We start from the raw sequence: 19,654 nt of genomic DNA on the forward strand, positions 1-19,654 counted from the left end.
GATTTGATTGCTCAAAACAAAGCTTAGAGGACCAAATTGCACAAATCTAGATAATTGGAGAACTTGATTACATAAAATAGAAGTTGGAGAACCAAAGTGCATAGAGGCTAAAACTTAGAGGACTAAATCTATGTTTAACCTTTTTCTTATTTTGTAATTGTTTGATTGGCCAAATTTTCCACTTACACCCCAAATAAGATTCCAAGTGGCAAAAATGACTTAAGAATGAAGTATTCACCTTACTATATCATTAGAGATGGATTTCAAAGCCATATTAGAAGAATAAATATGTTAGAATAATTAAATATTAAATCACGCCTTCATTTAATAGCTTAAACTTTTTAAACAGCCGGCAGTGGTCCCACAAAATCTTACATGGTATCAGCTGAAGGCCCTGAGTTCAAATCTTTCCAGGCTCAATTTGCCTCTCTAATTAAATATGTCCCCACTTAGTACTAGGCAAAAAGACCATACTAAGCGTGAGGGAGAGTACTATAATAATTAATTATTAAACCACGCCTTCATCTAACAGCTTAAACTTTTAGAACTGTTAGCAGTGGTCCCACAAAATCTCACAAAATATAATCATAAATTTGAAAAAATTTCATAAATGCATGTGCAAGCTCTCGGACTGAGGGGAACTAATCTAATAAATATAACTAGATCCCTCTCTTAACAGTGATCTAATGCGTGCCACCCCAAACGCGGTGCTTTCGCATCCATAACAGTAAGATTTCGCTTCACAATGTTAAAGGTCTTAAAGGTGGCAATTGACAAATGAAAACACGAGTCCGTAGAAAGAGCACTTCAATCATCTATTGACCAGGCGCAAAAATAATCTCTACTTAGATACTTTGCAAATGCCAATAAACCTTTTCCTTCCTAATAAGTTCCTTATCTTCAATATACCCGGATAAATGTAATATTTAATCTTTAGTCATGTATAGTGCAAATCCAATTGGCCTTTCCCCCGCACAAATTCCTTTTATCTTCAAGATACCCAAAGGTCTATTTCATCCTGTGAGAATAGTTTGCTATAGATCTTTGTCTGAATTGAGGCAATTGTGAGTCAAAGTATGTATTCTAAGATTTTAAACGACTTGCCATGCAAATGTTAATACACTAAAGTAAATTTACCAATATTTAGATGCATGTGATATTTATTTACTTTTCATCAGTTGCTTACATGTAACTATTCTCTGATAATCAATATTATAAATAGCATTAGCTACAACTCGTCTCTTGACGAGTCTTGACCCTCTATGAACAGATCGAAAGATTACTATTCACTCCGCTGCTTCTTATTGGTGGAGGATGGATTTGATAATAAGTCTAAGAAGTAAAGACTCCATGGATCCGCCTCTTACTAATTCATCTACTCAATATGTATGAATAAGCAGTTTTCCAAGCAGAACAATTAACAAGTAACGAAACAGGCAACAAAAATTCCCTCTAATCATTACAGTTACCTAACATAAAAAGATGTTGGAATTGTTATATACATAGAAATACTTTTCTTGCGCAAATGGTTCAAAATCTTGCATATACAACTATTCTAATGACAAATCAAATTACAAGTATGAATTTTCCTTTTCCTTTCATCAATATTATTTTGTTATACAATTTAATCAGTCCAAAAAGGTATTCCACTGCGAACTTTTGTATACTTGATCGCGCAATAATTGACATGTTGTGTCCAATTTCATTAGCTTTTTGGTTCCACACCCCCCCCACCCCCCAAACACAAAAAAAAACAAACTGTTTCCTTCTAGATCTGTCCCTGAATTAAGCTTCCTTTATGATGATGAAGAAAAATAAGAAGGAAGCACACCTTGTGCATACTGTCTGATGCGGGCGTATCTGAATGAGACTTGGTCAGTTCAAGAATCTTGTCTCTATAATCCCTGTAAAACATGCCATGCTCAGGAGTGTCGCCTAGTTTCCGACAACATTGAATTAAGACTTGGCAGTCATCTGGTATCATTGTGTCTGATGCATTCGTCCAATATTCCAAGTGGGGGCACAAATATACTTCAAAGAGACTCAAACATCCTAACTCATCAAGGCCTTCAAAATCCCGAAGCTTATCGCATAATTTGATTTTCAATTCCATCAGCTTTTGCAATCTTGACAGATCACTTAAACTCCTAATTGACAGACAGGACTTGATCTCCAGGTTCTCCAATGTTTCCAATGCCCCAAGACCGTGAATCTCTCTCAACATCGGGCATTCATGTATTTCCAATTCTTTTAGTTCCTTCAGGCCTGACGGGAAAAATATTATTCTTTGAAGGACTCGAAATTTGCGGACAGTTAAATGTCTCAACTGCTTTAGCCCGCCGAGTTGGATTTGCTCTTCCCGAGAGTGACAGAGCTTCAAAATCATTAGATTTCTCAAGTTGGATAGACCTGGGAAAGTTGTTATTGAGCTGAGATTTCCCTGCATTGCTGGTTTAGGGGGCTCCATGTAAAATTTTTGGTATAGGTGGCCAGCCATGCAAAGTTTCCTTAGACGAGAAAGGGAACCCAGTGCAGTTAGTGACATGGTGATGTTCTGAAGGCACAGCTCTAAATTTCCCAACTTGCATGGATAACTTCCCAATCCACTCTAAGTTATAGGTTTCGGTTGGGCTCGATGAAGGGGACAATAGATATTCCTCGCCATTTGATAAGAGAAGATTAACTAGATTTGTCAGGTTTGAGAGATCTGGAATAGGCAAGGACCGAGAACTAACAAGTAGATGAGTCAAACTTGTGGGAAGTGAACGCGACACTTGCAGCTCATCACAATTTTCGAGGATCAGTTCTTCTAGTTGAGGGAGCGCAGCAATTGTTTCGGGCACTCGACGGATGCGAGTGTATGATAGATCTAAGATTCTCAAAAAGGACAATTTCCCAATTTCAGTTGAAACTTCGCCCACCATAGTAGAATATCCTCTTGCATCTATCACCTCAAGCTTCATTGCCAACCCAATGGCTGATGGAAACTCTGCTAGGCGGCAACGTTCCATCTTTATCACATTCAAAGTCTTTATATTTCCAATAGAATCAGGTAACACTTTGATGCATGTGGACGACAGATCCAATTCAATTAGAGACTCCAGGTTTCCAGTCGAATCAGGAAGTTCCCAAATCTCTCTGCATCCTGCAAGAGACAAAGACTTGAGATTCACTAGATATCCGACGGAACAAGGTAATCCTTCAATTGATGTGAAGGATAGATCCAACTTGATCAACGAATTTAGCTTTCCCATCGAGCCCGGGAGTTCCCTTAACTGTGAGCAATTACTCAGATAAGTGGTTTAGGTTCACCAGCAGGCCAATGTCGTCAGGCAGATCTTTTAGTCGGTGGCAACCCTCAATATTCAAGTAAGCCAGTCGTTTTAGATCCCCAATGGAACGATCAATGTCAACCAATTGTCGACATAATTTAATGATCAATCTTTCTAGAGTAAAACACCCGGACAAGTCAATTCTTATCATGTTTAGACGTGTAAGTTGTAGAACTTTTAAATTGTGCAGCATCTGCGACAAGAATAAATCATTACACAGTGTCGTCAGACAATACAGCTGCAAGAAATGTGTATGACAACACACATACCTTAATCTGGTTCCACCCCTCCCAATCAGTGGCGTCATTAAATTCGGAGAGTTGGAGGACAACCAAGTTTTGTGGGAACAGATTAGTTGCAATTAAATCTGGAGGACAATGGCACCAAGAAAACCATCTTAACTTCGAAAAGAGGTTGGTAAAATCCCCAATAAAGCTGCCCCCATCTATTCAAGGAATCTTAGATTTGGCATCCTCGAGAAATCTTCATCAGTAAAGATGAGTAGAGTAGGATCTCCAGCTAGACTGAGTGCTTCAGTAATTCCTTTATTCTGCCAAGTACACAATTAGAAAGAGCTTTCAATTTCTCTTCTTCACATAGTAGAAATTTCATCTCAAATAGCCAATTCTATGCAAAGAAAGACAGAATTTGTGCTCTTAATGTATTACCTCTCTTGTTTACATCATGTCCACAGCTTCCTCAGAAATCCACAATCTGCTTTGCTTTCCCGGATCCAGGTTTTCCTCATGGACAATTTGGCGTCCTAGGTCTTTTAGCAAGTCATGCATCCATAACCTGCCATCCTTCGTAATATTTATCAATGACAGAGAACTGAGGACTTCAATTTCTACTTTTGGAAAAAAGTTGCATTTTCCACATGTAAGATGCATTAATCTCCTCCTCATGGAAGGAAAAACATGCAATATCAAGAAAAATCTGCTTTTACTTCCAATTTAAGGTGTCATAGATAATTTTCAACTTTCGATGCACCTCTTCATGAGCAATGCTCCTTAATCTTTCTAGTGTATCTTTCCACATAGTTTTTTGCTTCCAATTAAGAAAAGAACCCAAGACCTCAATGACCAAAGGAAGTCCTCCGATGGTAGAAACAATATCCCTTGAAAGCCCATCATAATAATCGTCTCTAGGAGATTCTCTTTTGAATGCATGATTCACATAAAGCTGAAGTGCTTGATCAGAATTCATTTCTTTCAGTTCATAAAGTATGATTCTCTCTCCACCCTCTAGGATACTTTTGTTTCTTGTCGTAATTACGACTCTACTTCCTGTACCAAACCAACTGATCTTGCCAATTAGTTTCTCAAGCTGTTCCCTATGGTCCACATCATCTAAAACAATTAGCACCTTCTTATTATGGAGTTTTTCCCTGATAACCTTCATTCCATCATCAACGTCATTGACGGTGACCATAGGCTTAGTTTCACTGAGGATGTCCGATAGCAATTTCTTTTGCAGAAATGCTAGGCCATCACGGCGTGATGATCCACGGACATCTCACAGGAAGCAATGCCGATCAAAGTTAGAGATGAGCTTGTCGAAGAGAGCCTTGGCAAGGGTTGTCTTTCCAATACCGCTTGGGCCATGAATTCCAAGACACCGTGCACAACCAAAGTCATAGTCCAACAAGTCCATTGTGGCTTCCACTTGACCATCTATCCCGACTAAATGGTCAGTTGTGCAATCATCTTTTCCCTTCATCTTGATTGTGATATCTTCGGCATCCAACACAGTAAGTTTGCGATGCTATGATGGGCAATGATCTCGCTGCCAGAGTCGAGGAAAACACTATAAATAGAAGGGGCTGCTGAAATAAAAGACTGAGTGATGAGTGTTGCCAGTTGCCACATTGAGCAATCCCATTAATCGTAATTGCTCTCTATAATGTATGCCTGGATGTCTAATATAAATATCTTTTTCCCTCAGCATTTTGCAAAATATATTTAATAAAGGGGAAAGTAAAAGCATATCCACCGACACATCCAACTCAGACAAACGGAAAAGAACATGTACAATGACGAACCGAGGGGGTCACTCCGTGCTTGATGCTATTTCTTTCATATATTATGGAATTTTACATGAAATTCCTATATCATGCTCGTTTGTTTGTTTCACGTAGAACTTGTCACGCCCCGAACCCCAACGAGCTCGCGACATCCCCTGCTCCGGTCGAAATGATGCGACGTCCCAGGAACGTCGCCGACCCAACCCAAACATCAGAGCCACATGCGGAAGCGAATAACAAAACCCCGGACAAATAATGACGACAACGGGGTAGAACAACAGAACAATCCAGCAACCACATATTCATACAACACCAAATATACATACATCATATTACAGGCATAATTAACAACTAGCATCCGAAATCACCGTCAACAAAATATCAGGGTCTTGTTAACTTAACTTCCCTATGGGTCAACTTGATTTACACAACCCCCAAAAATCTTAAGGAAAAACCTAAGGATCGCCCTCCTCCAGTCTGCTTCTGAATCTCTGGCTTGAATCTCTGGAACTCACCTGCAGCTCCACTGGGCACCAACAGCAGCTCCCCGGACTTCCAAAAAGAAAAGGCGCACTTCCCGGGTTTAGGGCCAGGGGTCTGAGAGTAGCGGTTATACAACCGTGAGACGAATCTCAATAAGTGTAAAACCCCAAACCCCACGTAGGCACTCACGTACCGCCAGACGAAAACACACATAACACACAACGATCGGCCAAACTAACAATCACATGCGACCCTACCTGGAATCCATCACGCACGTTCCTGCACGTTAGACAATAACACAGCCAACACATCACAGCAAGGAATCACAGACGCGCGCGTGCCTCAATTATAAGACAGAAACCACTTGGGCACGTCCCATACCGTGCCTAGCAGTTTCTACCCCATAATTAAGCATCACATCGCGCGATACAAACACACTCGCACGCTACTCACACCATGCGTCACTTTCCTCAATCCTCTCGCTTGTCTTGCCAAATCCCACTCATTTTCTACCTTTCCACCACTACCGCGCCCGCGTAAAACGCATCAGGCCAACGGTCTTCTGACCTCGGCAGGCATCGTCACCCCGTCGGGCCGGGCATCGTCACCTCGTCAGGGACGGCATCGTCCCACGTAAACGTACACGCCTCAGGACGGAATCCTACACACACTTTTCTTCTATCGCGCCCGCGTAAAACGCATCAGGCCAACGGTCTTCTGACCACGTCAGGCATCGACACCTCGTCAGGCCAGGCATCGTCACTTCGTCAGGGACGGCATCGTCCCGCGTAAACGTACACGCCTCAGGACGGATCCTTTCCAATCAATCTCACATTTCCATATCCTCGTTCCACTCAAACCACACTTACACACAACCAGCACACGCACGGCCAAACATACACGCCTCACACATACATAGCCACGCACCAAATTCACATTTCACGTACATTTCACAAACACGCATTCTCATCTCACGAACACCACATGATCACCCACACTCGGCACACGAACTCAATGCACATTCACATGTCCACGCCACCACACCTCACGGCTACACACACGGCATAGCACCACATCACATTCGGCCCAAGCACAAACTAGAACAAGCCAATGACAGCAAACTACACAATTAATCCGATAAACCCAATCAAGCCAATACATTTCCAATTAATCACCCATTTAATTCCCGATCGATCCTCGACATCACAGCCCTAACTCAGCATTCCTAAACCTCGAATTTCGTCGCCCAATAGCCCACAACCTCCAAACATTCAACCCCTAACTTAGTCCCGAAGACAGCCACGAAACAGTCACAAACAGTCCCCTAAAATCACTTAAACCGAACTTCAAACGAGTCTAGAAATACCCGAGGTCCTAAATGACATTTGGGGAAAACACTTACCCAAAAAGGCGAGACGGAACGGGGCTGGAACGGGCCGGGACAGCGGCAGCAGCGGAGCCGCGTCGCCGGCGATGTACGGACGGCGCGAACAGTGATTCCGTACGGCACGGGAACAGTACTTTCGTACGGACACCGTACGGACAGGGGCTGGGACGGTGGCCGGCGAGATGCCGGTGACAGCCGCGGCGTCCGACGGTCCGGCGTGAACAGTGATCCGTACGGACGGTGAACAGTACCCGTACGGACACTGTACGGACTGTGCTGGACGGCGACGTACGGCGAGGCTGGACGGCTGGGTGTCGACGGAACGGCGATCGGAGCTCCGGCGAAGGTCCGGCGGTACTGTTTGCAGACCGGGAAAGAGAAAAAGAGAGAAACAAGGCTGTTTTGGACAAAAACCGGGGCTGTGGTGGCTGAACAGGTGAGAGGGAGGTCCAAGGGTGCTGTGGCGACGGCTGGTGGGCGGCCAGCAGCTCCGGCTGGTACTGTTCCGGCGTGAACAGTACCGATTTGAGTAGAAACGTAATCTGCAGAAATAGAAACGGGAAAAGAGAGAAAATTTTGGGGGAAAATGGCTGAATGGTCTTCACGAGAGAGAGAGAATAGTCTGGTCAAATGAGTCAAAGTTGGTGTGAGTGGAATCCATGTGTCTCAATCTAAGCCCATTAGACAATTTTGCCCTTGATCCAATGGCTTTCTTTCCTTCTCATCCAATAATTTAGGGGTAGAATGGTCATTTGCTCTTAACCATGGTTGACCAGACCTGAGTTAAGCCTAACTCACCTTGGTTAATCCCAAAATTAAATCCAAATTTCGGAATTAATTAAAAATGGCCTAGGGGCATTTTCGTAATTTTCCGATCCCGAACCGAAATTCCAATTTTTGCACATACGCGTTCCATATATGCGTGGTCAACATAATATGGCGTCGGAATCGCGAAATTCATCGCACAAGCCCTCGAAAATCCACGTCAAAGTCTCGGGAATAAAATAATATTATTTTTCCAATTTTTGTCGAAATTCCAATTTTTGGCCAAAACCACTCTGAATGTGCGTGGCCACCCCAAAATGACCTTGGCCGCGAAAAATAACCTCAAACGGCCTCCGAATCCAGCCTCGGTGCCCACAGGGGCAAAACCGTAATTTTCCCGGCCCCGAACCGAAATCCATTTTTTTGCAGAAATGGTTGGCTCCAAGGTTGGCCAAGCCAAAAACGTCATCGGCCGTCCAAAATTGTCACTTTCAAAATTCTCGATTCCTGGGCCCGAATTCCAAGAAATGACTAAAATCGAGCAATCGCAACTTTAGCTTATCTCTAGCTAACGGGTGGCTCTCTGGAATTACGCGCTCTCGACCCGTGACTGACACTAAGTCAAATCACGTTTAAGTTTACTCTACCTAGGATGACCTCGGTTGTCATATAATTGCGAGGGTCTGTCACTAGTTCCCTTCGGACACGATCAATCAAGTAGACCGGTCTCGGTTGGCTCAAAACATTCCCTCGTCAATCCATATGGTCGAAGATCGAACCCAGGTCGAGTTCTTTGGTCGTGCAAACTCAATCCCATAACGGCCCTACCCCTAAGGTTAGCATCCCGAGAATGCGCATTTCCGGGTGAGATCTCACTATAAGTGCATTGGCCAAAATATTCATTTCATGAATCCCGGGAAAAGGATCGAAAATTCAGACTGTTACAGAACTTCATCATAAAAGAAAATGCTTTATGTCAAAATCATTTTCAAGAAAAATAATTAGTTTTAATTTGTTTAGTGATATACTGAAAAGCACAAAAAATACTATCTTAGTGAAGAACATTGTGGTAAGAGACTTGTTATACTTAGGAAAATGATTAACTCTATTCCAAACCTGGGATTCATTTTACTAATTTATAGTGTGTGGTTTTCTTGCTGTAAATATTTTTCCATTAACTAACCATTTCCTAAGAAATAAACACGTGAAAGTCTGAAAGAACTAACTCACGAAATGTTCTTTTAGTGAAATGAACACACCCTACGCTTTGCAAGATTTTCTTTTAGCTCATGACATGTATTGACCGTCAGGGTCTAGTTCAAAGTTCCCATAAGAAAAGACCTTTCTTGCTCTCTCTAAGGTTTAGCCACCGGAGACCGACGCCACTTCCACCAAACCGACTATGGCGAAGCTCCGGCGGCCATCATCAGCTCCTCAGACAATGGAAAACACGGTAGCCATGGCAACGCAAAACGGAATGCGGATTCCATGTGGGTAAGTTCTAACACACATCCAAATCTGAGCGGCTTTTGACCATGACACAGCTAAAATATTGCAAGGAAACAGAATGGTCGGACGAAACTTACCTTGCCCTGCCGAGACAAAACCACTGCCGAATCCTGGAGCCGAACCGCTTGTCCTTTCGAGCTTCAGTTCTCCGATAATACTGCAAGCATGGAGTGACTGCTTCGGGTCATCTGATTCCGCATCAACGTTTATTGACCGAAATAGGTCTAACAGCAGATGAAATAGGCAACTACTTCGGATCACGCACGCTGGAAGGTTTATTGGGCGAGTGTGGCACGCGTGTGTAAATGCATTTCCACCGGTGGATTTCAGCACACGTCTCTCACTCGATCATGCAAATGAGAAAGAGTGGTACTTTTCACGTTTCTACCGACGCATTCCTCCCCGTTGACATGACCACTTGTGGTGGAGAAATGAGATCCCATGATATCAGAAGATGAGAATGAGAGCAATTTTTAAGTGAGTGTGGCGCACGTGTCTCACTCAGTCATGCAGACGAAGAAATGGTAATTTTCACGTTTCAACGGACACGTTCCATCCCTTGCCTCCACAAATTCGAGATCAGAGGGTACTCTGAATGGAAAGGCAACATTTTTTGTGGGCTTTCACTGGTTCCAATAAATGCAAAACCTCGTCCCACTCACACACGCATAGCAGAGACGATCACAGAGGAAGAAGATGGAATCGAGGACTGTGATGCTTTGGTAGCTTCGCAATACTGCTTGGGAATGTGATGACTCTACTCAAGGTGGCGATGCTGCTTCTCAAGAGAAGCGGAGGACTAGGCATTTTCGTATGGTGCCTTAACATATTTTTCGCTTAATTAAGTGTCACTTCCGGCATATTGTTCTACGTAGTTTTTTTTGTATTTTTTTAAATTGATTTTCTTATTTTTTTGAATTATTTTTCCTTTTTTTCCTTCTGTGCACCGGCCGCAAATGCCTTGCCCTCAGACGGCGGGGCTGTGAAAGCCCTGGATGAGGCCATTGCCGGTTGCGGGAAAGGACCTTCGCGGCGAGGCCACCTAGCCGGCCACGGGCAAGGGTGCAAAGGCCCTCGCCAATTATGGGCGAGGCCCCCTAGCCCGCGCCCACAGTCTTGCCGGCCGCGTGCGAGGGCGTAAAGGTCTTCGGCGGATTTTCCGACGAGATAAATTGTCGATAACATTGAAATGATTGACTTTTCAAATTTATGGCACATAAATAATCAATTTTTCAAATTTGTGGCACTAAAGTGAGCGAAAAGAATTATAAAAATTGTCCACGTCAGCACTTGTGATGCCACGTAGGATGACCATTGTCCACGTCGGATTTTCCGGTGATTTCAAATTCGTGGCACTTAATTGAGCGAAAAAAAAAGTTATGGCACTCAAGTGAGCGTCGTATAAAAATTATGGCACTCCTGCTGTTGTTATCCGTAAATGACTACTGCTGTTAGATTCTTTAACTTTGCATCTTGATCTGGACTGGCCCTTGTGTTTCTTCTCTGGTTTATTCTTTTCGCCCAGGAAATTTGCATTGTCAATGGTTACAGCATATCTACTTCACGCTAAATCTCTAAAAGCATGCAAACCCCGCATCAAAATCCCGTTCCTCCAATACTAGATTCATGTTTCACATCTTTTAACAAGATCAGGATTTATCGTATCATCATACTCTATCAGTATTACATTAGATTAGCGAGAAGCATTTGCAGAGTATGGATATATTTTGATTTTGACTGCATAAATTGAGGCAATCACTCCCCAGCCCAAGTTTCAATATTTTTTTTCTAGCTACAATAGACGTAGTCGACATTCTATGGTGAATGTGATAAAGTCGACATTCTATGGTGAATGTGATAAACTCAATTTACTTACTTGACAGGAATCGCCCTTTTTATTCCTCACCAAGCTTTGACTTGGTTTGAAACAGCTATAAAGTGGTCTTGAGTTTTAGTGGACCGGATACTCGCAAGGATTTTACAGATGTCCTCTACAATAGCTTAACACTTGCTAGGATATATGTATATCAAGACGATGATGAGCTTTCTATCGGAGAAGACATCAAGCCCACACTGATTGAAGCGATCAAACAATCGAAGGTTTTGAGTCCCATCATCTCCGTGTTAGGAACGCAAACTTTGAAGAAAAAAAATAAAATAGGAAAGAAAACAAGCAAATTTTTCGTGTAAAACCCTTTCAAAATCAGAAAGAGAAAAATCACAGTGCCGCACTAGGCAATCTTTCAATATCAATATGAGTATCAACGTTACAAGTTTCAGTGTCACAACTACAAAAGATATTGCCCCAATATATATAACAGGAGTCTAGGGTATGAAAAATAGCATGTATGCCATTAACAGCAGTAAAAACTCTATTATCTGTTTTAACATGAAAACTACATGTATGTCATTAGCAGGATGGTTGACCTCCTGGGAAAGTTCATGTCTACAACAACTGTTTATGTGTTTGAATATTACTTTTCTCTATCAGATTCCACAACTCCATCAATCTCCCACTTATAGGCCGGTCTTCAAAACAGCAATAATCTTTCATAGTCTTTATTCATTTTTGTAATCCAAATTGTCCTAGTGCGACGGCCCCCTCATCACTAACCATGGAGGCCCACTGAGGCAATACACAACCTCAGCTTTTCAGTGGTGACAACCTTTGTTGACATATCTACTGGATTTTCTGCACCAAGAATCTTTTTCGATGACAATATCTCATCATCTATTAGTTGACAAATGTGATGATACTTCAACTCAATAGGCTTTGTCCCTGAATGAAATACTGGATTCTTTGCAAGATAGATAGAACTCTAACTATCATTGAAAAGAACACTGCTATCATGCTCCTTGCCTATCTCCTTTAGAAAAAATTTCAATCAAATCATCTCCTTACCAACTTCAGATATAGCAACATATTCTGTCTCGGTGGTCGAGAGAGAGACACACGTCTGTAGTCTAGATATCGAACTGATTGCAGTGCCACCTAAGATAAAAACATAACCCGAGGTACTCTTCCTATTATCCAAGTCACCACCAAGATCTGCATTAACAAAACTTTGTAAAGTTACACCGTTTTTCATAAAACATAATGACATATCTGAAGTGCCTCTCAGGCATCGTAATAACCAATTTACAACTTCCCAATGCTTTATTCTTAGATTAGCCAACTCCCACTACGTGAGCTATGTCTCGTCTAGTACATACCATAGCGTACATCAAACTGCCAACAGCTAATGCATAATGCACCTTAGCCATAGACTCCCGCTCTTCATCCGTCTTTGGAGACTTCTTCTTTGAGAGCTTGAAGTGACTTCCTAAAGGAGTACTTCTAGGCTTTGCATTCTGAACTTCGAATCCATCGAGCACCTTTTCGATGTACTTTTCCTGAGGTAACTTTAGAATTCTTTTGGATCTATCTCGTGTGATCCTCATCCCAAGAATCTGATTCGCTACGCCCAGGTACTTCATCTAAAACTCTTTTGACAATTGCTACTTTGATATGTTGATCTCCCCCATGCTAAAACTTGCAATGAGCATATCATCAACATACAATAGCAAAATAATATAACAGTCATCAAATTTCTTAAAGTAACATCAGTGATCCATCTCACTTCTAGTGAACCTGTTACCACACATAAATGTGTCAAATTTCTCGTACCAATGTCTAGGAACTTGTTTCAAGCCATACTTTTCTTTAGCTTGCAGACATAATTTTCTTTTACAGGAATCTGAAAACCTTCTGGTTGGATCATGTGGATATCCTCCTCTAATTTACCATGGAGGAATGCAGTCTTAACATCTAACTGCTCTAGAGGTAAATTCTCAGTAACAACAATACTCAACACTAGCTTGATATAGTTAATTTCACAATTGGAGAGAAAATCTCTATGTAGTCAATTCCTTTCTTTTGCTGAAAACCTTTTACTACTAACCTAGCTGTCATCAGGTTTTTCTTTAACCCTATACACCCACTTGTTCTACAATGCCTTCTTCTCATATGGTAAATGAGTTAACACCTGTTGCGACCTCAACCTCCTGCGGGTGCACCACCTAGGGGTTCGCTTAATGAATTATTAAGTCTAAGCCTAATTCGGGCCCTTCCAAGCCCTACCAATTCGCGACTTAAGGTTCAAGTTGTTAACATGCAAATGATTTTCATTTCGGAGTCGCCACTAATCTATTTATGGTGAGTCAATTAGAAACCCAAATAAAGTATAAGGAGACATATTTTATTCCTACGAATCAGAAATTATGAGTACGGAAACTTGGTTACGCTAGATTACTCTAACGCCCTTTCAGTACCTTTTCTTTTCATGAAAAAATGTTCGTAAAATTCTGCACGTGTCAACAAACATGTTGAACAAGTAATATAATGATGAGAAGAGTATCGTCCCACAGAGATTGATGATAATAAACCAATTAAATATTAAAAATTGACTAATTCTAAAATTTATCTAACTGATCAAAATATAATTGAGAACAAATAAAAATTGACAATTTTTAAAAACGAAATTTTATAAACTAAAGGCAGAAAATCAATCAGGTAAAATATGTTAGAGCATCCGATTTCACCATAACCACTAGATATGAATTTCGGATCATTATGCATACAAGAACAATATCAAACATGTGATAGCGGAATTTCCTAGTCTATTTACTATCCTATCTCTAGGTATAGCAAACCTACTCAGTTTATCAATTCACTATATTTCTATGTGAATTTAAATAAATATAAGTGCATTAAAATCTGTGAATATTCTCGGTTTACAATGAATCTTTTGGACCACTTTATCACCGAAAGCTACACAAATAACATGGTATATTTCTATCCACATTTAATTCATGGTTATATATTATAAGGAGCAATTGCATATTATTACTTCTCAGTCTCAAACATGCACATCAGATCATTCAAGTGGTGGCCAAGCACCTAAACGCATTAAGCACAATAATATATAACTCACATGAATGAAATTACTTGCAAAGCATAAAAAGCATGAAATTCATATCATCATGGTTAGGCTATATCGTAGCTCTAACAAAGAATATTAGAACATAATAGAAGAAGAAACGACAATAGAAATTAAACCAAACATCTTGAATCAAAGAACAAGAATTCTGTCACCACTTTTATCTTCTCTTCAAAATACTTGAAAAACTCTCAGAACACTGAAAACAAAAACGATCTAAAAGAAAAAACTTCATGTTCCTCCAAGTTATCCTATTTATATGATAACATCCAAGACTCTTCTCACAAGGCAATTGCTTCTTTTTTGTATAAAATTAGGGAATAAATCGCAGAATTCCCAATGTGATATCCACCTTCTAACTCTTCTCTGGGTCGCATATTCCTTTCCTTCTTTTTGCCATATTTTCCTTATTTTCTCCATATCTCAATATTCTGCATAAACAAGGAAAAATTAAGTAAATAAAAGGAAATCCAAATATATTCTAACAAATATTGCATTATTTATTGCCTAGAGTAGATAAAATAACTCTATTTTTATAGATTTATCAAAAAATATTTGAACAAGCAGTTTGGATCCATTTTATTACTTCATAACATGTGAGGTGATCATGCGGGTGCGCAATCTACCAATTTAACACCCAATAAGGAAAGCCGTAAATAAATTATTAGCTTAGTAGAACAGCGTACCTTTTAGCAATGTAAGCATCTGCATTGTTAGCTAGAATATCACAGAGACAGTCCTAATATGATTTCTAATTAACAAGCAATTCACTCGTCGTATTTTTTTGGGTTTTCTCTTTATTAGAATGAAAACTAACCTAAGTGCAATGATGTGCAAAGTATGTCATGCTATTAATTAAACCTAGCATGCGAGCTATATGTCATGCGACGATATGACCTATTTCTAATGACGGGAAAGTGATTTATTTTTTATATTTTTCCAATGAAATTCGGAATAAATAAAATGCCTAAATTAACATGCGATCTACCCTAGAAAAAGCAATTTTATTTATTCTAAAACGACTTCTTTTTTGTATTTTTATGAAAATTCGAAATTCTAAAATGCCCTAAATAATCTATTAGGAATAGAATAACCCCTAATTCAAACTAGGAAATAAACTACCCTAAATCCCAATTTAAATCAGAGAAATGTTCTATCTTCTAGATATATTCAGGATTCCCTAAACATGCAAAATTTCTAATTTAAAACCTAACTAGTGTTTTTTTAGATTTTCTTTTTAAAGGGGAAATAAATTAAACAAAGATAGCAATCACACGCCAACCACCCACGCGATCCGCAAAATCCATATATCATGTTCAAATTAGGAAAACGAATCGGACTAGCGATCATATCCACATGGTCGTGGATATCGATGGACAGCCGACCGTTTAAATTTAGAAAGCAAATAAGATATATTATCATATCCAAGTGGTAATAGATAAAATAATTGTCTTCCGTACCGCCGCGTATCACACCTTAGGGTTAAGGTTAGATAATCATCCAAGTATGTTGCTAAACTAGGAAAAACTCCTAATTTGGGGTATTTTCAAATATTGCGGATATCACACACATTATCCCTAAGATATCTAACAATTCACCAAAGATATCACGAAATATTCAAACACCGACGAAATTAGGAAATTAAATATTCTAAGAATATCGGATGAGAATCTTACCTAATTTCACGGATAATTTTCAAATTCGAACTCGACTCGGATTGGGATTGCGGATCACGGGAATTGGGCGACGGTGGTGGACTGGCGGCGACGATGGCGACGGTTCTCACGACGGTGACATGGTGGTGGATGATGTATGATAACAGAATTCGATGGATCAACGCCAAGGTTGTAGGATCGCCAGAAAAGATCGGAATTTGCTAGTCCAATAGAGAATTTCACGGTAATCCTGCAAAAAATAGACGAAGCAAGGGAAGGACAGCGTCGGCTCTTGGGCTGTTGTGCTCACTAGAAAACTTTTCTTTGTTCAACAAACCAACCCATGTGATATTGCGATTTGACAGTGAACGTGGCTTCTTTTCTCTTCCTCAAAGCCACCTGTTTGCTACATGAAGAAGTCTTCCTTATCAAACGGTGGTCAAAGTCCCTCTTTTTCTCACCCCACCTCCACCACTTGGCTCTCTATAATTGTGTTATTATCAGTCTTCCTCTGCTCGTTTGACTTATGGCCATTGGAGGCGACTGATGCTCCCGGAAACACTTGTTGATAGGCGTTGTGTGGCGGCTCAGCAGGGATCACGAGTCAGGAAGCAGCAGTGATGTTAAGAGGGACAGAGCAGCGCAGCAACGTCGTCAAGGAGGTGAAGACAGAACAGATTCGCGTCGGTGCAGGGGAGTCCTCGGCGGGGTTTTCAACTGGATCGGGCAACGGGAAGAAGCAGCACCGGCTGGGGAACAGCAACTGCATAGCAAGGACGTCATCGAGCGGCTAGGACTGATTGTAGTAGTGCAGCAGCTCGGTCAGCGGCAAGGGGTGCAGCCAAAGGCTTGGCCGCGGACTTTCTTCAAGCTCTCTTTCTCACTCGACTCACATGTGTCTCTCGTGCCTTCTGAAAATTCTGTGTGTCTGAAAATTACGAGTCCCCCCTTTGATTATAAGGCATAACGACATATTTATATCGCATACCTAAGTTAATTGGCCGGGTTTTTAAGACCTAATGGAAGTTAGGCTTTATCATTTAATTTAATTTTAATTCCAAATGGGCTAAATTAATTTGGGCTTTCTCTAATTAAGCTTAATGGGCTGATTTAAGCTCAAATTAAGATAGCCAAGGCCTTTTAGACTTGTGATTTTCGACCCCTATCCCCTAAGTGAGCCGAGCTTCGTTCAGTGCCCAAGCTCGATTTACGTAATGGATTTTCAGATTACTCGCCACCGCCGGTCCGATGTGGAATGCAATTAACCTATATGAACCTAGACTATATGTTATGCAATTCTAAATATTTTTGTTTAGGGGTTAAAATTAATCCCTAATTTTCTATTTAATTTAACATTAAATGGTTAGTCAAAATTTGGGTGTTAACAACACTCAAGTTATGTTCTTCTCGAGTGAATCCAACTCATTTTGCATTGCTAACTTCCACTTAACGAAATCATTAACCTGCACTACTTCCAAAAGATTTTCTAGTTCGCTAGTGTCAATTATAAGTAAATATTGCAATGATGGAGTATACCTCCGTATAGACTTATATGTTCTACTAGATCGTCTCAAAGTGGGTTCCGGTGTCTGTAATTCTTGTTTTGATTTTTTATCATAGTCTACAGAAATAATTTTAGAATTTTTAACTAGAACACTTTTAGAAACCCCCTCCAATTCAATCTCTCTGGCCTCCACCGTTTGTTTCTTCGCACTAGATTCCACGCAAATCTATCCTTGTACAACATATTTTTATCGAATGTAACATCAGCAGTTCTTATTATTTTCCTATTTTGTTCGTCCCAGAACCAATAGCTAAAATAATCAGAACCATATCCAATGAAACAACATGTTTTAGCTTTTGCATCAAGCTTATCTGTAATATTTATAAAAAAAAAAAAAAAGTCAACAAGCCAACAAGTCAATATTTGCTACAGTGGACTTCAATTATAAAGAGGACCGAGAGCTTTCGGGGAGGAGAAAACAGAAACGGAAAAGAAAGAAAGAGAGGAAGAGAAGAAGAAGAAGAAGAAAGGGAGGGTTTGGTGCCGCGTGAACCTCGCCTAGCCGATTCGACTTCGTATCGCAACGCCTGGTAAGAACTCATGTCCCTCGTTCGTTCCATCTGAGTAGTTTTGGATTTAGGGCTTGAAATTTGGAATTATAAGAGATTTGTGCGGCGAAGTCCGATTTTTGAGTCGTAGAGCTGCGTATTTTTATAGAATTGATAGTTTGTGGTGTTGTGGAGCCGTGAGATTTTACGGATCTTGATTTGGACCTACGGTTTGCCCAATATGAATTTTTGAAGTTGGCCGCACAAAGTGAACAGTGCACGATCAGCGGGCTTTAGGCCGATTTTCGTCGGTTTTCGGCTTGATTTTGGGACGGCCAAGTTGGGGCTTTTGTAATACTCGGAACGGGCTTTCTTTTGACTATAAGTTTGCTAGGATCGGAGTTCGATGGAGAAAGTTATGGCGCGATCAAGTTTCGCGTTGCGGATGATTTAGATAATCGCTTTAAAGGAGCGATTTGTGAGCGCGTCTGAGTTGTTTTGGTTAGCGTCTAAGCTTGGTTTAGTCGAGTCGTTAGTGAATATGGTGTTTTACTTGGTGTTGACGCCGATTCTCGTTTAATTGATAGGATTACGAGATCGTCGGTGAGTTTAGCCACGTTGTTTGGTTATGGGGCATTCTCAGGTGAGTGGTGCTATCTCTTCTTTGAGTTTGTAAACTCATATTTCGAAAGCGATATGAATCGGATATGTTATGAATTAAATAGCATTGTTATTGCATAAAAGCTTGGATCGAGCATTTACTACCTGTTGATTATTTGAAATGGCATGGTAAGGCACTTATGAAAAAGGCTTATATATCGATTATTGTGAAATGATATATATGTGTCATTTTGCGAACTGGTTTATGGAATGAGTTCAAAGATGATTTGAGAAACGTTTTATGAAAAACGTTACAAAAGATTATACTTATCGATTTCTGAATCCGGTTTATGAAATGATACGAGAATGCTTTACGAAAAAGTATTTCTATCGGATGAATTGAGTTACGAAAGTTTGTATGATTGGTTTGTGAAATGTATTGTGGATTATTGGATTTCTGATATTGGATGATGATTGTTTGATGCTCAATATCACTGTGAGCCCAATGAGGGGCTTTGGGGGTATGCATACCGAGTTTAGGATATCCTTCTGGGCCGAGCCACCGGCTTTGTAGGTGGAGACCTTGCCAAGGGGGGAATCTTGGTAGCCTTGTCACAAGGCTTTGTGTCGTGACCATGGTTAGATATTGAGCAATAGATTGGTCGATGGAATGGACCATCGATGTGTGATGTTATATGAGATTTATCAATGGAATAGACCATTGATGTGTGATTTTGAGATTAGTCAATGGAATGGACCATTGATGTGGTTTTTATAGAAATTGATCAATGGACTTGACCATTGATAGTTTGAATTGTGATGATGGATTTAAACATGTATTTGGGACTTGTATAAAGCTTTGATGAAAT

General features: G+C 40.6%; 1 protein-coding gene and 1 long non-coding RNA gene across 2 annotated transcripts; both read right to left on the reverse strand.

The window, feature by feature from the left end:
• Window positions 1-3,280: 3,280 nt before the first annotated feature.
• LOC130134579 (uncharacterized) lies at window positions 3,281-4,270 on the reverse strand. Its single transcript, XR_008817545.1, has 3 exons — window positions 4,001-4,270; window positions 3,602-3,882; window positions 3,281-3,525 (listed from the first exon to the last, which is right to left on the reverse strand). It is a non-coding gene; the product is annotated as an uncharacterized LOC130134579 (long non-coding RNA).
• A 4-nt stretch (window positions 4,271-4,274) lies between these two features.
• On the reverse strand, window positions 4,275-4,763 carry LOC130139236 (disease resistance protein Roq1-like). The gene has a single exon (XM_056315765.1). It carries the CDS (start codon window positions 4,761-4,763, stop codon window positions 4,275-4,277), a length of 489 nt encoding a protein of 162 aa, XP_056171740.1.
• Between the last annotated feature and the right edge of the window lie 14,891 nt (window positions 4,764-19,654).

This window comes from Syzygium oleosum, unplaced genomic scaffold (genome assembly GCF_021117445.2).
Source record: "Syzygium oleosum isolate NSW1041296 unplaced genomic scaffold, Sole_v2.1 Sole_v2.11, whole genome shotgun sequence".
NCBI lineage: Eukaryota > Viridiplantae > Streptophyta > Magnoliopsida > Myrtales > Myrtaceae > Syzygium > Syzygium oleosum.

What these genes read in the sequence shown, in the direction of transcription:
- LOC130139236 (XM_056315765.1), bottom strand. Translation starts at nt 4,763, where the DNA reads ATGGTCACCGTCAATGACGTTGATGATGGAATGAAGGTTATCAGGGAA.